Here is an 18,899-nt window from a genome sequence, read left to right as displayed (position 1 = left end):
TGGCCTAGCCAGTGACCCCCTGCATCCCATTAAAAAAAAACTTATATCAATAACAGTGACCATGAAACTACTGGATTGTCATAAAAGCAATCTGGTTCACAAATGTCCTTTAGGGAAGGAAATCTTATTCTTACTTGCTCTGTCCTATATCAGACTGCAAAACCATAAGCAATGTGGCTGACTCTTAACTGCCTCTGAAATGGCTGAGCAAGTCAGTTGTATTCAAAGCAGGCTCTACACCACCACCTTCTAACAGGCAATTTGAGATAAGCAATACATGCTCACCAGCACCAGCAACACCCACATCTCTTAAAATAAAAAAGACCATGTTATCTTTCACTTCTCACCTGCACCTCCAATAGTGCAGCATTCACTCAACACTATGCTGGTTTATGTATTAAAGGGTGAGGCTTGAACCCAACAACTTTGACTCGAGAGAGGAGGTAGATGCGTTAAAAGTAGAATCAACTGGGTTGGAGATTTATCATCTCAGCTTTTACTTAATCTTTAATTTCATCTCCAAAGGCTGAAATCAATATAGATGGGTAATGACAACAGATCATTCAGCACCATATCCTGCTGAAACTTCACAGGATTTATCGTATGGTTACATTTAATGAAGACATCGAATGGTGTTCTTTCGGACCTTTATTACATGCCCGGTTGTACTTAAATTTCAGGTGTACAATGCTTACAAATTAAAAACTGGTATTTCAAAAATTCAAATTGACCAGATATCAAATAAGCTTAAAAACCATCTGAAGTAAAAAGGAAAATAGACCATCTACAAAATCTGTTTTAAGCCAGTTCCAAAAAGCAGTTCCAGGAAAGGTTAAGAAACCATGCTGCATAGGTTTACTAGTGTGAAACGTTCTGGTATCTGGTCAACTGTATGCAAGCACTGCAGATCTTCATTACAGTCGAAAGTTCACTTTTCTTATTATTGCTGGAATTTGACTTTGATGGTCTTCGTTTGATGACAAAACTGTTAAGACAAATGTAGAGTATTTATTGCCTTTATATTGACAAATCAACTAAATGCCAGGCTAACAAGTAACAAATGTCAACATAAAAGCAAAATACTGCAGATGCCGGAAATCTGAAACAAAAACAGAAAATGCTGGAACAACTCAGCAGGTCTAACAGCATTTGTGGAGAGAAAGACAGAATTAACGTTTCGAGTCCATATGACTCTTCTTCAGAGCTCTGAAGAGTCATACGGACTCGAAACGTTAACTTGGTCTTTCTCAGTAATAAATGTCCTTGTGTTGCATGACAAATGCACACAGTAATGCTGCTTTCATAAACAGCTAGAATATTTCATCCTCAAAGAGGCTTCCTGATATCCAGTCTTTGAAATACAGTCAAAATTCTGCATATATACACACTGTAGCTGGCACTATGCAGATGCAGTCACAGTATGAAGTCACCCATTTTCTGGGATTGCAAGCCCATCATGCCATACATCTTACTCCATCGTTGCTCTTTTGTTAATTGCTAATGTAACCATTCTGTATTTTATGGTACAACAATCAAGGAAGATGAATACAAATATCATAATACTTACTTAGTTGATGTTAAGAGACGCTGAGCTGGTGTTACTCAGCATTGCCCTGCTCGGTCTCCGGAGCAGAGATGTTCTCAGCTGGTGTTTCGGGTGCCTTGGTCTGAAAAGCAGAAAGAACCAAAGCTTGGTCAGAGATAGAACTTAGAGGAGGAGAGAAGAGAAGTTAAGGTAGAAGGTTCCAGAGCTTAAGCCTAGACAGCTGGAGGCACATCCATCTATGGTGGGGTGAAGGGAATGAGGGTTGGAGAAGAGGCCAGAGTTGTAGGGCTGGAGGTGGTAACTGGGTGGGGTGGGGGGGGGGGGGAGGAGAGAGATTTGAACAAAAGGATTAACATGCTGAAAAAAGATGTTCAGAAACTGGGAGCCAATGGAGGCCAGTGAACACAGTTGGGCAATCAGGGACAAGTCAGGATACAGGCCAAGTTTTGGATGACCTCAAATTAAGAGGAGGATGGGAGGCCACCCCAAGAGAACAATGAGATAGTCACATCTGGAGGTAACAAGAGTATGAAAAGAAAGGTTCCAGTAGCAGATGGACTGATGCAAAGTCTGGATTGACGTTCAGCTCACGGTCAAATAGCTTGTCAGCTGTCTGGTTCAGTCCACATTAAAGACTATTGAGGGGGGATGGAACCAAGGATGAGGGGACAGCATTTGTTGTAGGGGACAGACAATAGGTTCAGTCTTCCCAAATGCTTAATCAGAGATTTTGTCAGCTCATCCAGAACTGGCGTATTCTAGCAGAGTGGAGGGGCTGGGGAAGGATACAGCCAACATACATAGAACTAGACATGTTTTTGGATACGCAGCTGAAGGGCACCTGTAGATGACAGACTGGAGGAGACCAAGGACAGAGGTAACAATGGAGGGGTTACGATGAGAAACCTTGGCAACAGATTCTCTGGTTACTACCAGAGTACACAAATGCAGAACCATGCAAAGCAGTCTTGCTCAACTGGAAAACAAAGATGGGGTACCAGAGGAGGATGGTGTTGCCAATTATGTCACAGGTCAGAAGGATGAAGGACATTATTGTGCAACTTTGATTAGGGTAATTTCAGTGCAGTCAAACCAAATAGAACAAGCTCAAACTCAGTTGCAAAATGGGCAGAGATTTGAGGGGTGAGAAAAAGGTTAAAGATGGAGTGAGCTTGCAAGGGCAGGTGTCACAGGTGTGAAACAATTGCAGATTTGAAAGGGAGGGGGACAGTACCTGAAGAGAGTTAACAATTTATAATATCAGCTAGCATGAGGCTGGGAAGGGAGCTTGGAGGTAGGTCTGATGGACAAGATGAACTCGAAGGCACAAGGCAAGATAGAAAAGAAACCACAGAAAGAAGTTGGTTAAGTGCTAGGCAATGGGAGGAACATGGCAGAGACAGCCTCAATTCAATAGTAAAGAGCACAAATATAAATGCATCATGTCTAGCAAATTTACCTTCATATGCAGTTTCAGCAGACAGCAACGGTAATCATAAACTTACCTCCTCGCCATCTTTTGGTTTAGGGTTTTGTGGTCGACGACGCCTATAGTTGTAGTTGCGGCGAAATCGTCTGGGGTGTGACTGTTGGTCTTGCTGGCCATCCCCTTGATTTTCTTTATCTTCTTCACTACTTCCCTCCCTTGGTGGACGTGGACGAGGAGGTCCTCTGTGGCAAATCAATTAATTGAAACTAATTTCACCATGGCATTAGATGCAACACCTGCAGTTTTCAATCGATCAGCAAGCTCAATGCAAGTTCAACATATCCCCCTTCAGCAATCAACACATACTGGATTTAAGTTCCAACCAAATGACATGTGCCATCAATTTCTGGCAGGTGGCAATAGGCTCTGAACTTCAACTGCGGCCACAGAGATATACAACAGATTCCCACTTTCCTCCCCACTCTCCTCAAAACCGGACCTAGAGTAATATCAGCATAAATTGCTGAGGCCGGTGGGGGCAGGGGAGTTGATGAGAGTGATGGAAGAGAGAAACAAATGGCAGTTTAAAGCAATGTTACTGCTTACAATTTCAGATAACACTGGCACACAAGGAATAAGCTGTGAGTTGCTGCAATACATCTCTGTGCTAGGTATGACTCCAACCATTGCAGTTTTCACTGATTTGCATTGACTTCAATTTGGCAGGTATCCTTGATGCCACACTTGGTCAAATGCTGCCTTGATGTCAAGGGCAATCACTCTCACCTCAATCTCCATTCTTGTCCATGTTTGGGTCAAGGCTATAACAAGCTCAGGAGCCGAATGGCCCTGGCAGAACACAAACTGAGCACTGGCAAGCAGGTCATTGTTGTTTAAGTGCCACTTAATAGTACCTTTGACATGACACCTTTCACAATTTTTGCTGTTGATCGAGGAGACTAATGGGGTATTAATTGGGTGGATTGTGGGCACAGGACACACCTGGGCAATTTTCCACATTGTTGGACAGATGCTAGTGTTGTAGCTGTACTGGAACAGCTTGGCTAGCGGCATGGCTAGTTTTTTTAAAATTCATACACAGGAGGGACGTGGGCTTCGTTGGCTGGGCCAGTATATATCACCCATCCCCAATTGTCACTGAGAAGGTGGTAGTGAGCTGCCTTCTTGAACCGCTGTAGTCCATGCGGTGTAAATACACCCACAGTGCTGCTAGGAAGGGAGTTAAGGGATTTTGACCCAGTGACAGTGAAGGAAAGGCTATATATTTCCAAGTCAGGATGGTGAGTGGCTTGGAGGGGGACTTCCAGGTGGTGGTGTTCCCATCCAACTGCTGCCCTTGTCCTTCTAGATGGCTAGATATTAAAGATGTCGGAGGAGCCTTGGTGAATTCCTGCAGCGCATCTTGTAGCTGGTGCACACTGCTGCTACTGTATGTCTGTGGTGGAGGGAGTGAATGTTTGTGGATGTGGTGACAATCAAGAGGGCTTTGTCCTGAACAGTGTCAAGCATTCTGAGAGTCGTGGGAGCTGCACTCATCCAGGCAAGTGGGGAATATTCCATCACACTCCTGACTCATGCCTTGTAGGTGGTGGACAGACTTTGGGGTGTCAGGAGGCGAGTTACTCATCGCAGGATTCCTAGCCTCTGACCTGCCCTCGTAGCCGCAGTATTCATATGGCTAGTCCAGTTCAGTTTCTGGTCAATGGTAACCCCACTAGGATGTTGATAGTTGGGGATTCAGTGATGGTAATGCCATTGAACGTCAAGGGGCAATGGTTAGATTCTCTCTTGTCGGCGTTGCCTGACATCTGTGAGGCGTGACTTGCCATTTGTCAGCCCAAGCCTGGATATTGTCCAGGTCTTGCTGCATTTGGACATGGACTTGCTTCAGTATCTGGGGAGCTGTGAATGGTGAACATTGTGCAACCATCAGATAACATCCCCACTTCGGACCTCATGATGGAAGATCCGTCTTTGAAACAGCAGCTGTTGGGCAGAGGACGCTACCGAGGAACTCCTGCTAGGATGGGAGGTCCGGAGTACAAGTCTTTCGTACTGTTGCCGGGATGTTGTTAGGGCTCATAGCCTTTGCAGTATCCAAAGCCTTCAGTCGTCTTTTGATATCACGCGGAATGAATCAAACTGGCTGAAGGTTGGTATGTGATGCTGGGCATCATCCACTCAGCACTTCTGGCTTACAAATGGTGGTTGCAAATGTTTCAACTTTGTCCTTTGTACTGATTTGCTTGGCTCCCCTGTCACTGATGATATTTGTGGAGCCACCTCCTCCTGGTTGTTTAATTGTCCACCACCATTCACAACTGGATGTGGTAGGACTGCTGAGGTTTGATCTGATCCATAGCTTGTGGGGTCCCTTTGCTCTGCCTATCGCCTGCTGCTTACTCTGTTTGGCATGAAAGTGATCTTATGTTGTAGCTTCAGTTGGCTGACACTTCATTTTTAGCTATGCCCTGGTGCTGCTCCTGGGAGACGGTGGCGTAGTGGTAACGTCACTGGACGTTAGTCCAGAGGCCCAGGTTAATGCTTTAGGGACGTGGGTTCAAATCCCACCACAGCAGCTGGTGGAATTCAATTAGTATAATCTGGAATTGATTCCAGTACTGGTGACCATGAAACCATCAACTGTTGTAAAAACCCATCTGGTTCACTAATATCCTTTAGGGAAGGAAATCTGCTGTCCTCACCTGGTCTGAGCTACGTGACTGCAGATCCACAGTAATGTGGCTGACTTTTATCTGCCCTCTAAAGTGGCCTAGCAAGCCACTCAGTTCAAGGGTAGTAGGGATGGCTAATAAAGACAGGCTTTGCCAGCGATGCTCACATCCCATGCAAGAATAAAAATGCTGTCCCGCACTCTTCATTGAACCAGGGTTGATCCGGTGACTTGATGGTAATATTGGGGGGGGGGGGGGGGGTGAGAGAGAGAGACATGCCATGAGCTTACAGGTTGTGGTTGACTATAATTCTGCTGCTGATGGCCCACTGGATACCCAGTGTTTAGTTTCTAGGTCTGTTCTGAATGTATCCCAAACATGATCACCAAACATAATTCTGAGCGCTAACAGGTTTCCATCAAGGAATCATGCACGAGAAAAAAAGGCTACAGTTCAATAGCTACATAAGTAGCTGCAACATACCTGCGGTAGCGTGGACGGTAGCCCCTAAAACGATTTTGTCCTCTGTTGGGTTTACCACCTTCTTCCCCAGCAACTTGGTTTTCATTTATTTCACCACCCTTTTATAGCAAAAGAATAAAAACTATTAGAACTTTAACATGGCCCCTTTGTTCCCAAAGGCCCAATATACAAATTCTTAATTATAGTTACATAATAAATTTCACCTGCAGGCTGTCAGTAAATGATTACCAGTGGTTCTGATTGAAGTCATTAAACCATAAACATGCAGGTAAAGGAAATTCAAATGACCAACACTATAAAGTAGACTCAAAATGAACAACAGCTACAACGGAAACAGAACTAACATTTCTTGTTATCTAGTCTAAGTTTGCAGTCACCCTGTTTTGGCATTTTTGGCCGGGATTTTCCAGGCCCACCTGCCACCAGGATCGTCTGGTTCTGCCGAAAGTCGGTGGACTTTCCAGCCACGGCAGGGCCAGAAAATCCCATTCTGTGTGTTGCAACATCTGTGCGATACAGATCCAAACTGGTGAAAGGAAAATTTAGGACAAAGTTAGTTATCGTGATTGATATACAAAATGAAGATAAAAACATACAATTCTTCTAGAAACAATATGTTACAGGGCAGGGAAGGGAAAAAGTCTATTTTTCCTGGCTCACTGCACTAGGTCGAAGAGTTTTCCTTATCTAGAAAGGAAAGTCAGTTACTAGCTCCCTCTAGTGAAACAAATGCTAGTTAGTACCTGGCAGTTCGAGGATTCCTCTATTGCTCCTGCTAAGTAGCAATGGGTGCAAAGTCACAAAACTTTTAGCACCATTTGGAAAATTGCCAATACTTCAATAAACCAATTGACCAAATTTGCAAACAGCAATTTCTACAATTTATTGCCTTTATGCTACCTCAGTAATTTCTCCCTGAGGCTGGTTGCTATATTGTGGACGGCGACCATAGCGGCGACGAACAAAGTAAGGTGGATAGCGCTGTCTTCTGTATGGAGGACGATGCTGTTGATTTTGATATTCCTGGTTTTCTCCATCTGTTGCTGTCTCTGCTCCGTCTCCTTTCTCTCCACCTTCAATGTTCTGTTGGTACTAATTAAAAACCACACAGAAGATTAATTTAAATTGAACTGCTAACACTATTTGGGCACGTGCCAGTAAATCTGCAGGCAAGGAGCAAACAAAAGGTATCTTGGATGCAATAATCTCAATGGGTCTGGGAAAACAGTGGTGCAGTGGTAATATCACTGGACTTGCAATCCAGAGCCCATGGCTAATGCCCTGGGGAAGTGTTCAAATTCCATCATGGCAGCTGGTAGAAATTAAATTAATAAAATCTGGAATTGAAAGCTAGTCTCAGTAATGGTGCCATGAAATTATCAATTGTAAAAACCCACCTGGTTCAACTCATGCCCTTTAGGGAAGGAAATCTGCTGTCCTCACCTGGTCTGGGCTACATGTGACTCCAGATCCATAGCAAGCCACTCAGTTCAAGGGCAACTAGGGTTGGGCAATAAACGCTAGCCTTGCCAGCGACACCTACCCACCCCATGAAAGAATTGGGATTTGATTGTCATGCTAGATGGAATGCAAATTCTGAACAATGTCAAACCAGTTTTACCAAATGTCCAAATCAGCCTCTTGGTATTTTTCTATCTAGTATAAAATATGAAGTATAAAACATACCCTTCGAATTAGTGTCAGAAGCAGAGGAAAATCTAGAGTAAACTAACTAAATCCCACATGAATATTTTGGCAATTTAGGAAACCATGACCTTTGAGCTCTCAGTTTCACAACTTTGCATTATAGAAACTAATTTACTCAGTTATAAACATACTGGTATTTGCTTAGTCACTAAGGAAAATTAAACTATGCTTGCAAAGTAATCTCAGCATCAGCAAAATAGAAAAATCTTAAGGTAAACACCTTTATATTGAAATTATTCCAAAAATTTCACTTTGGAACAGTTTAATGTCCTCTATTATTTTCACAACAAATAAATGTGGCCCAAATATTATCATTTGAATTTACATGTGTCTGTGTTAAGACTGTAGGGTACATTGAAGAGGGTTGATTAAATAATAGGTATAATTTTGTCCAACCAAAATAGGAATAGGAGTGGATCATATGGCCCATTGAGCCTTCTCCGCCATTGAATACATTATGTTGGATCTTTGGCTTTAACTCCACTTTACTGCCCACTTCCCATATTCCTCAATTACCCAGGACACTAAAGATCTGTCTCAGTTATACAAGTTAGTGCATGAGATGCAGATTCTCAGTCTTTTTAATGATTAGTTATAGCAAGCAGCTGCCAATATTTATTATTTTGTCCATCTTTTTCACATACATAGCTATCTCCAGTACTGCTTTGCAGCTCCAGATTCAGAAGCAGATGTTATTTAGTTCCATTTGGAGGAACCTCCACAAAGCAACATTGTTACCTAGCTGCCTTTGCAAATGAGGACAGAATTATCCGTAATGAGACTATCAGTACGTTAATGGAAATAATTAGACATCTAAAAACTTTCTATATTTACATTACGTGGTGGCCCTCGACGGCGAGGGTTATAGCGACGGTAACGATTTCGGTCCGCAGCATATCGGCTTCCTTGGACTGGAACTCCACCTGGACCAGTGACGTTTGCCGCCTCTGCACCCTACGAAGCAGAAGTGCTATATTAAAACTAAAACAAAATTTGAACTATACACACAAACAAAAATTATAGTGGTGTTCATTTAGGTTGAGAACACGCCATGCATCTTCTTTGCATTTCTGTAGGAAATACATGTTATAAATCCTACCTCAACAGATCTAACTTAAGAGAATTAGAAACGGTTAGTAACTTTCGTTCATAAAAAAAATTATAGCCAAAGGTGCTACAGAACCAGGGAAATGGCTTCACAATTGACAAAAAATATATCCTATTGCAACAGAGCCATAAAACAACTTAACTGAAATTATGCAATACCTTTTCACCTTCCACTACGTCAAACTCCACAGTTTCACCGTCTCCAACACTACGTAGGTATTTCCGTGGGTTATTCTTCTTTATGGCAGTCTGTAAAGAGTTCAGTGCCTCAGTAAGATTTACAATCTTCATTTCCTTCACATTTACAGCCTTTAAATAAAGCTTTGACAATTATGGGAAATAGAACTTATTTGGAGAACAGTAATTCTTACTCAACATGCAAGACAATGAGCATTAGAATGCCTCGCAGTTCATCAGGGGAAAGAGCTCTCCTGAAGGATCAATCTGAAATATTAAGTGTTTCTATCTACAGATGAGACCTGGCTGCTGAGTATTACGAGTATTTTCTGTTATTGAGGGGGAGTGTCTACAGATGCTAACTACAACAATCCCATGGAATTTATAGAGCACTGTACTGCATTAAAATCCAAGTACAGCCCATCTCCAGATATTTAGCCAGACAAGATCCAGCAGCACATTCAAGTCTATTGAAAGTATAGCATGGGTTCCAACAGCACTTAACTGCAGCAGCTCGATTTTCAGCACTAAGTAAACTGCAGATAAAAAGAACTGTTCAAACCTAAACTACACTACAACCACACTGACCACATCACAAAATAACATAACACCTGAAAAGGTGACTGATTGGATTAGCCAGAAGCAAGAATTGTCAATAGTAACCAACTCCTGTACAACCTAAATATAGGAAATTAAGCTTGGCTCAATAGCTGACCAATTAATTAACAGCCAGATGCAGAACAATGCCAAGCTTCCATTTACTAGTATTGACAAGACCTGTTATTCACATACTGGAGGCCCTTCCAATATATTCTGTACCCCTAAATGAAAATGCTTATGAAGAACCTTTCCCTCACCTGCATCAGTCACAACCCTCTAATATTAACCGTCTACCTCACTCGTCAGGTTCTCTTAAGCTCAAACAGCCACTCCTGGATACTTCCACCACAGTTGAGAAGGAAGAGTATGTAAAAAGAAAGATTAGTGAAGACAAATGTAGGTCCCTTACAGTCTGAAATTTATAATAGAAAACAAGGAAATGGCAGAGCAATTAAACAACTACTTTAGTTCTGTCTTCAGAGGGAGGCACAAATAACTTCCCAGAAATACTAGGGAACCAAGGATCCAACGAGAAGGAGGAATTGAGGGAAATTAATATTACCCAAACAATAGTGCTGGAAAAATTAACGGGACTGAAAGCCGATAAATCCCCAGATAGGAAATAGAGGGCAAGAATAAATGGGTCTTTGTCGGAGTGGCAGGCAGTGACTAGCGGGGTACTGCAAGGATCAGTGCTTGGGCCCCAGCTGTTCACAATAAAAATTAATGAGTTGGATGAGAAACCAAGTTTGCTGATGACAAAACTTGGTGGGAATGTGAACGATGGGGAGGCTGTTAAGAGGCTTCAAGGTGATTTAGACAGATCGAGTGAGTGGGAAAATACATGGCAGATGCAGTACAATGTGGATAAGTGTGAAGTTATCCACTTTGGTACGAAAAACAGAATGGCAGAGTATTATTTAAATGGTGATAAATTGGGACATGTTGATGTATAAAGGGGCCTGGGTGCCCTTGTACACCAGTCACTGAAAGCAGGCATGCAGGTGCAGCAAGCAATTAAGGAAAATGATATGTTGACCTTCATTGCGAGAGGACTCGAGTACAGGAGCAAAAATGTCTTACTGCAGCTGTACAGGGCCTTGGTGAGACCACATCTGGGGTATTGTATAATGTTTTGGTCTCCTTACCTCAGAAAGGATATACCTGCCATACAGGGAGTGCAGCGAAGGTTCCCAGACTGGTCCCTGGGATGGCAGGATTGTTGAATGAGGAGCAGACTCACAGGGCTGAATGACTTACACCTGCTTCTATTTTCTATGAAAGCTTATCCAATTACCTCTAAATCAAAGAAACTTCTGATCTCCTTCAAGTCATTCTTTCCACCTACAATCAATTTTTAAGTTGAGCATCACCTTTCAACCTAGATGTATATTATACTATGGACAATGATTGTTTAAATGCAGTGGTTCTCAAATGGGGGTCCGTGGGCTCCTTGAGCACGCAGAGGCATCCCAGGAGTTCATCAATGGAACCAGCTGATGCAATGGTGCAGGTTAAGCATGCGCTGTTGGCGTCCTGGTCTTTATTTTCAACTATTAAGTGTAAAAGGTATTTTTCCTCATCAAGATATAACACGTACTAAACTCAACACTATCAGATTCTCTCTTATAATGTCATGCACCTGCTTTAGGAAAAGTTCATCTAGCTTGCACTTAAAATTATCCTGCTGGTAACATAACTAAATTAATGAAAGGAGCTCAAATTACTCATTGCCTTGAAATTATCTAATATGAGCATTCCACCTTGCCCTTGTTTTGCACATCTGTAAATCTACTGTAGTAATTTAGCAATCCTTTGTCACTGCTAACATCCAAAGCCTAACCAAATCTGGCTACAGCTTTTCTGTACCTGCATACTAACTTTGGTAATTCATGCACTAGGACCTCTGGATCCCTCTGAATCTCAGTGTTGCATTCTCTCACCATTTAGATAATATGCTTCTTTTTCATGCTAAAATGGACAATTTCACATTTTCCCCCATTATGCTCCATTTACCAGATCTTTGCCCACTCACTTATCCAAATCCCTTCATGTCCCTTTCACAGCTTACTTTTCTACTTATCTTTGTATCATACTGGCTAGTGCACTATAATCAAGCCATCTTCCACCTACCCACTTTCCTTATTTATCTATAGTAAATGGCATATATCATTCTCTTGCTTCTTTTAGAAATCTAGCTTGTGTTCTCAGAAACCGACAGGTTTCCCCCTCCCTTTGGGCCTACATTGTGCAAAACTGAAACTATACATATAATAAACTGATAGAGAATTTAAGTTCAACTGGTCCAGTTATCACAGGAGCAGACTACAAAAGCTTGCACATGATAGCCTTTGCCCTGTCCAGATTATCTCCAACTTCTCATACACAGCCTGTTTGTTAGAACCCAGCACTAGCCCCTCAGATCCAGGTCTATTCAGCTTTAGTTTGTTGTTCAGGTGTGATGTCAGGAAGGACTTTGCTTAAGTAATTGAAAATCTGGAAGACTCTCCCTTCAATAATTTGATGCGAAGACAACTGAAAAATTAGAAGAGTTAAGATTTTTGGAAACACTCAGCAGGTCTGGCAGTATTTGTGGTGAGAGAAACAAATGTTTATGGTCAATGATCCTTCTTTAGAACTCCTTTCTGATGAAAGCTCACCAGCCTGAAAGCTGCCAGGCGTACGAACATACAAATGAGTAGACAAAGCCTGCTTTGCCATTCAATAAGATCTTGGCTGATGAGACTAACTTCAACTCTACATTCCCACCTACACCCGACAACCTTTCACTCCCTTGCATCTCAAAAATCTACCTACCTTTGCCTTAAAAATATCCACCGCCTTTTGGAGGAAGAGAGTTCCAAAGGCTCGCGACCCTCAGGAAAATATTTATCCTCATCTGTCGTAAATGGGCGACGCCTTATTTTTAAACAGTGACCTATAGTTTTAGGTTCTCCCACAAGAGGAAACATCCTCTCCGCATCCACCGTCAAGACCCCTCAGGATCTTATATGTTTCAATCAAGTAGCCTCTTAATCTCTAAACTCCAGCAGATACAAGGCCTAGCCTGTCCAACCTTTCCTCATAAGACAACAGACCCATTCCAGGTATTTAGTCTAGTAAACCTCTGAACTGCTTCCAACAGATTTACATCCTTCCTTAAATAAGGAGATCAATACTACTCCAGATGTGGTCTCACCAATGCCCTGTATAACTGAAGCATAACCTCCCTACTTTTGTATTCAATTCCTCTTACAATAAACGATAACATTCTATTAGCTTTCCTACAGCTTTTCTGTACCTGCATAATAACTTTGGTAATTCATGCACTAGGACCTCTGGATCCCTCTGAATCTCAGTGTTGCATCCTCTCACCATTTAAATATGCTTCTTTTTCATGCTAAAATGGACAATTACACATTTTCCCACATTATGCTCCATTTACCAGATCTTTGCCCACTCACTTATCCAAATCCCTTCGTGTCCCTTTCACAGCTTACTTTTCTACTTATCTTTGTATCATCAGCAAATTTAACAACCATATCTTCAGTCCCTTTATCCAAGTTATTTATATAAATTGTAAGAAAGTTAAGGCCTCAGCACAGATCCCTGTGGCACACCACTTTCTTACATCTTACAACCAGAAAATGCCCCATTTATGCCTACTGTTTTCGATTAGCTAGCCAATCTTCTATCCATGCCAGTATGTTACCCCTTACACCATGAGCTTTTATTTTCCACAATAACCTTTGATGTGGCAATTTATCAAATGCCTTCAGCAAATCCAGTCGATCCACTGTTTCCACTTTATCTACAGCACGTTACTTAGGAACAGGAGTAGACCATTCAGCCCATTGAGCCTACTCTGCCATTCAATCTGATCATGACTGATCATCCACTTCAATGTCTTCACCCCCATACTATCCCCATATAACTGTACGTCATTGACAGATTTCTAAATGCCAATCTCTACTTTAAACATACTCAACAATTGAGCTTCCATAGTCCTCAGAGGTAGAAAATTCCAAAGATTCACAACTAGAATCACAGAGTCCCCTGCCTGAAAAAAAAATTTCTCCTCATCTCAGTCCTAAGTGGCATCCTCCTTATTTTGAAATTGTCTCCCCTGGTTCTAGACTCCCCAACCAGGGGAAACACCTTATCTGCATCTATCCTGCCTATTCCTTTAAGTATTCTGTAGGTTTCAATGAGACCACCTCTCATTCTTTGAAACTCTAGATTACGGTCAGTTTCCCATCTCTCTTCACAGGATAGTCCTGCCATCCCTGGAAAAAGTCTGGTGAACCGTTGTTGCACTCCCTCTGTGGCAATAATATCCTTCCTAAGCTAAGGGGACCAAAACTGCACACAGTACTCCGGGTGAGTTCTAACCAAGGTTCTACAAAATTGGACGCAAGACTTCACTACTCCTGTACTCAAATCCTCTTACGATAAAGGCCAACATATCATTAGCCTTCCAAATTGCCCGTTGCACCTGCATGTTAGCCTTCACTGACTTACTGATGAGGACACTCGGGTCCTTTGATACATCTGCACTTTCTAATCCATCACCATTTAAAAAATCTCTGCACACCTGTCCCTCGTACCAAAGTGGATAACCTCATATTTTTCCACAATACAATCCATTTGCCATGTTCTTCCCCACTCACCAAGTCTGTCCAAATACTCTTGAAGCCACTTTACATCTTCCTCGCAACACATTCCCGTCCAGCTTTGCGTCATCCACAAACTTGGAAATGTTACATTTGGTCCCCACATCCAAATCATTGATATATACTGTGAACAGCTGGTACTGATCCTTACGGTAGCCCACTAGTCACAGCCTGCCAACGCGAGAATGACCCATTTATTCCTATTGTTTTCTGCCCATTAACCAACCCTTCATCCATGCCAGTATTACTAGCTCCTATGCTACTTCTTCAAATAACTCCAATAAATTGGGTAAACATGATTTCTCACACTGAGTATTCCCAGCATTTTATTTTTATTTCAGATTTCTAGGGTCCATAATAATTTGCTCTTGCAAGTTATATAGAGGAAAGTCGATAACTGGAGTGGAGATACAGAACAGCCATAAACCAAATGAATGGTAGGGGCCAAACTGCCTACTCCTAATCATTAGGTTGTAAAAGACACTATAATAAAAATGCAGATCTTTCCTCTCTTATGCCGTTCAAGCAGAGCGATGCCCTTTGCAATAGGCCTCAGCACTATGTTTAGGGTTCTTGATTTGGAGAAGGATTTTTGTAGGAAACATCAGGACTGTAAGAATTAAACAAATTAAGACATACATGATCCCATTAATCGGTACGACATATTTGCCTACAGAGCTGTTAATATTGCATATTTACCATCAGCATGACTGAGGCACACCACTGATTGGTAGTCATACCAATCCATTGGTTTGTCACACTTCCAACAGCAGTTCATAGGGACTTATACCAGAAATACGCATGCATATCTTAAAATATGGACTCACCTGATGTACAAATACATCTTCCTTTGTATCATTCCTACAAAGCAAAAAGAGTTATACTTCACATATTTGTATCATGAATACTTGTCTGAAGTAATTTTCTTTCCCCAGTCACATCCGCAGGGCAATTTATTCAGTAATTTAACAACATTTCAGAGCATTATGATAAACTAATGTTAATAATTTTACACTGTTTTATGTAGACGTTTCCAGTGTAAATACTAGGCATGGAGACTGTTCACTGACCTGTTGATAAATCCGTAGCCATTTCGTACATTGAACCACTTTACTGTTCCAAGAACCTTTGTTGCTAGAAAGAAAAAAATATGGCTTCCAATACTGGAGTCAAAATTTCAATACATGAACATCTGATCTAATTTAGGAACACATAAGCACTAAAATCCCTGCAGAACTTCAAACCACACGAGCTGCAATTAACTGCTAAAGACAACTGGTAAATAACCACCTGACTGCAAATTCATCAGGACAGAACCCAGATAGAGATGGCTGCATGGGATAAGGACACATACCCATAACTGTCATTCGCACACAAAACAGAACCACAATTAGGGTTCCTATAAAGACCTGTAGAAACATGTAAAATGTGAACATGAATAAGTGTCCTCTTAAATATTCTTCAAAGCATGAAGAGAATAGTAGGCCCTGTGTCTGCTCTGCCATTCAATAAGATCAGAGATGATCTTCAACCTCAATACCACTTTCCCACCCAATCCCAAATACTTAGCCAAACAACCCAGACTATTAAGCATCTAAAGCATAGATAAATAACAAAATCAAACTTCAGGCTGACATGAAACACTGTTAGCTAATTTGGCAAATCAAAATGCTGGATTTATTCAAAATCATTCAACTGGGCAACTCATTTCATTTCAGTATGAAGAGTGACTGCAGATGACATCAGTACTGGTGTAAAGGGCTTACTGAGCTCAGCAGAGAGAGCGCCAAGTGAACTGACTTGTCATTATAACTGTTATTTTGTTTAATTCAGCTACACCACATGATCTAACTTATTGTGAACCACCTATATGTCAGTTAACAACTAAACTGCTCCTCCACCCCCAATTGTCAAAAGCAGACAGCATTTATTCAAAGGGACGGGATCAGTAGCCAGGGATATTCATTTGGCAAGACGGCAGGAAACTGTATTGAATGATCCACTCAACAGACCGAAAATGAAAACCAATATCATGTTTGGTTGGCACAATTATATTGGGCATTGCCACCCGCTAATTAATCTTTTAAATAAAAAAAAGTTAATATGGATGGAGGAATTACCCTCAGCCCCCCATGAGCACCCAAAACTTGTGACCCATAAGCCAAAACAACTCATTAAAGGGAAACCCGGCGAGAGCCTCCCTCTACAACACGGCCCCAACCATTTAAGAGCAGTCACATTTAGTCTTGCGCTTTGTTCTTGGCAACTACCAAAGTTTACTGTCCAGTTAAATCTTAGATCCTCTTGGCTCACCGCCATGTCAACAAAGCTGCAAAATCCAGATTAGAGAGGGAGGCACATTTGCATCACACAGTGGCTGTCACAGGATAAGAGCACTTGACACGACGCAAAAAACATCTCCTGAAGGCCATGCGGATTAAACTGGACGTCAAGTTCACCCCGCACCGGCGGCCATGCTCGGCGCTGGCTGTGGGAGGCTGGAAACTCTCTCCCCACCCCCGGGTTCCGGCTCCTTCAGCTGTGAGCCGGCCGGGGTCGGGGCCGCCAGCGGGGAGAGGCCGGGGCGCTCGGGCCGGGGCCGCGAGTTCCACTCCGGCCCGTTTGAACCACATTCCAACGCGGCCGCGCCAACGTCTCCCGGGCGGCGGTTTGAGTTCGAGGCGGGTCCCGAGCGGCGGGTTCCAAACGCCGCGGCCTCCCAGGGCCCCAGGCTCGGCTCCCCGCACGCTGCCGACATGTGGCGGGCGGGCCCCAGGGCCGGGCCCCGGGGGTGGGGATCCCGGGCCCCCCACCCCCACGGCAACACGTGGCTGCCGGGCCCGGACCGGCCTCTCTCCCTCCCCGGGAAAGGCGAACAATAGAGGATCCGCCATCCTTCCGGGATCCGCCAACCAACCAACCCGAATTTAACCGCGGGGGCGGATGGGCGGGCGGGCGGGGGCCGCGCTCCATGTCCCGCGTGAGGCCCCCCCCCGAGGGGGCGGGGGGGTAAGGGTCGCGGCTCCGCCCCGCGCCCCCCCCTCCCCCCAGCCCGAGCCCAGGGGGTCGTTGCTTTTTGAATCCCACGTGAGATCGACGCCCGCGGCCGTTACTGGAGCCCAGCTTCCCCCCCCCCGGAAAAAAACCCAACTGCCCCCCCAGGGGGGAGGGGGGGCCGGACCCCACCCCCCCCCCCCCGCTTCAACCCCCCCCTCCCGCACGACACGGTGAAGCCCACTCCCCTCACCGCCGCTGGGGGCCCCTCCCTGCGCCCGCTCCCGGGCCTCCCTTTACCCCCCCCCTAGGCCCGAAGCCTGGGCCTCCCGCTCGCTCTCTCCCTCCCTCCACCCCTCCGGGGCCGCCGCTGGCCGGGGGCTCCCGCCCGCTCGCTCGCTCACCGATGACTTTCTTCTCCCCAGGGGATTTGGGTTTGTCTGGCTGTTGCTGTTGCTGTTGTTCGGGTTGTTGCTCTGTCTCGGCCTCGCTCATGGTGTTGTCAGGCTGCGGGTGATGGTACAGTCGGGCCGCTCTCAGCTGGGGGCTCCTGCGCTCTCTCCGCTCGCTCTTCTTTCTCTCCCTCTGCTGAAAGAACATGGCTGGCCTCTCGCGAGAATTTCAAATAAATACCAGGGCAGAGCCCGCCCACACCCGCCACACCCATTGGTGCATTCGGCATCCTGCCCGCCTCGGATTGGCCCGACCGAACATCCATCATGTCTCTTCGCGCCCAACATTCCACCTGTAACGGCCATGATTGGAAGCTGGAATCCAGGACCCGCTTCCCATTGGTCCACCTAGCTGCCAATCACCTACAAACCGCCTCCATTGTCTCGAGTAGGTCCCGCCCCCCCGCGCTCCTCTGATTGGTGCTTTCCAACCGCCTACCTGGTTGAATGGCAGGTGTGGGCAGGTGAACCCTGTCACTGTTGAGTGAGAGAAACTTGGTTGGGAAACAACTTAAAGAGTAATTGGAAAGGAACGAGGGCAGAGTCAGCTGGAGTGGACTGGGAAAGGAGTTTAGCAGAAAAGACAGTTGATGAACAATGGCAGACGTTTAAGAAAATAGTTCATGACTCACAACAAAGATATATCCCAGTGAGGAAGGATTGTAGGAAGGGGATAAACCAACCATGGTGAACCAAGGAAGTTAAGGACAGTATCAAATTGAAAGGAAAAACATACAATCTGACAAAGATTAGTAGTGAGCCAGAGGATTGGGAAAGTTTTAAAAACCAACAAAAGATGACCAAAAAAATAAAGAGGGAGAAAATAAGCTATGAGGGTAAATTAGCAAGTAATATAAAAACAGACAGTAAGAGCTTCTTCAAATAAGCAAAAAACGAAGAGAGAAGCCAAAGTGAACATGAGGCTGGGGATATAATAATGAGAACCAGGAAATGGCAGAGGAGTTGAATAAATACTTTGCATCAGTCTTCATGGTAGAAGACCCTAATATCATTCCAAAAATACTAAATAATCAA

General features: G+C 43.8%; 1 protein-coding gene across 1 annotated transcript; it reads right to left on the bottom strand.

Annotated features, from left to right (window-relative positions):
* Positions 1-633: 633 nt before the first annotated feature.
* On the bottom strand, positions 634-18,035 carry ybx1 (Y box binding protein 1). The gene is made up of 10 exons (XM_078557682.1): positions 17,817-18,035; positions 15,489-15,552; positions 15,246-15,279; positions 9,128-9,217; positions 8,696-8,815; positions 7,055-7,246; positions 6,155-6,252; positions 3,052-3,217; positions 1,568-1,667; positions 634-985 (listed from the first exon to the last, which is right to left on the bottom strand). Exons 1-9 carry the CDS (start codon positions 18,010-18,012, stop codon positions 1,599-1,601), a joined length of 1,029 nt encoding a protein of 342 aa, XP_078413808.1. The 5' UTR covers positions 18,013-18,035; the 3' UTR covers positions 634-985; positions 1,568-1,598.
* Positions 18,036-18,899: the final 864 nt, after the last annotated feature.

This window comes from Cetorhinus maximus, chromosome 15 (assembly GCF_964194155.1).
Source record: "Cetorhinus maximus chromosome 15, sCetMax3.hap1.1, whole genome shotgun sequence".
NCBI lineage: Eukaryota > Metazoa > Chordata > Chondrichthyes > Lamniformes > Cetorhinidae > Cetorhinus > Cetorhinus maximus.
The sequence above is the reverse complement of the archived record's forward strand: the minus strand, read 5'-3'. Positions and strand labels throughout refer to the sequence as shown.

What these genes read in the sequence shown, in the direction of transcription:
- ybx1 (XM_078557682.1), bottom strand. Translation starts at nt 18,012, where the DNA reads ATGTTCTTTCAGCAGAGGGAGAGAAAGAAGAGCGAGCGGAGAGAGCGC. An exon ending in ACGTAGTGGAAGGTGAAAAG is followed by an intron (nt 8,816 to 9,127) that starts GTATTGCATAAT and finishes TCTGCTTCGTAG; the next exon opens with GGTGCAGAGGCGGCAAACGT. An exon ending in CTCAGGGAGAAATTACTGAG is followed by an intron (nt 6,253 to 7,054) that starts GTAGCATAAAGG and finishes TTGCTATAAAAG; the next exon opens with GGTGGTGAAATAAATGAAAA.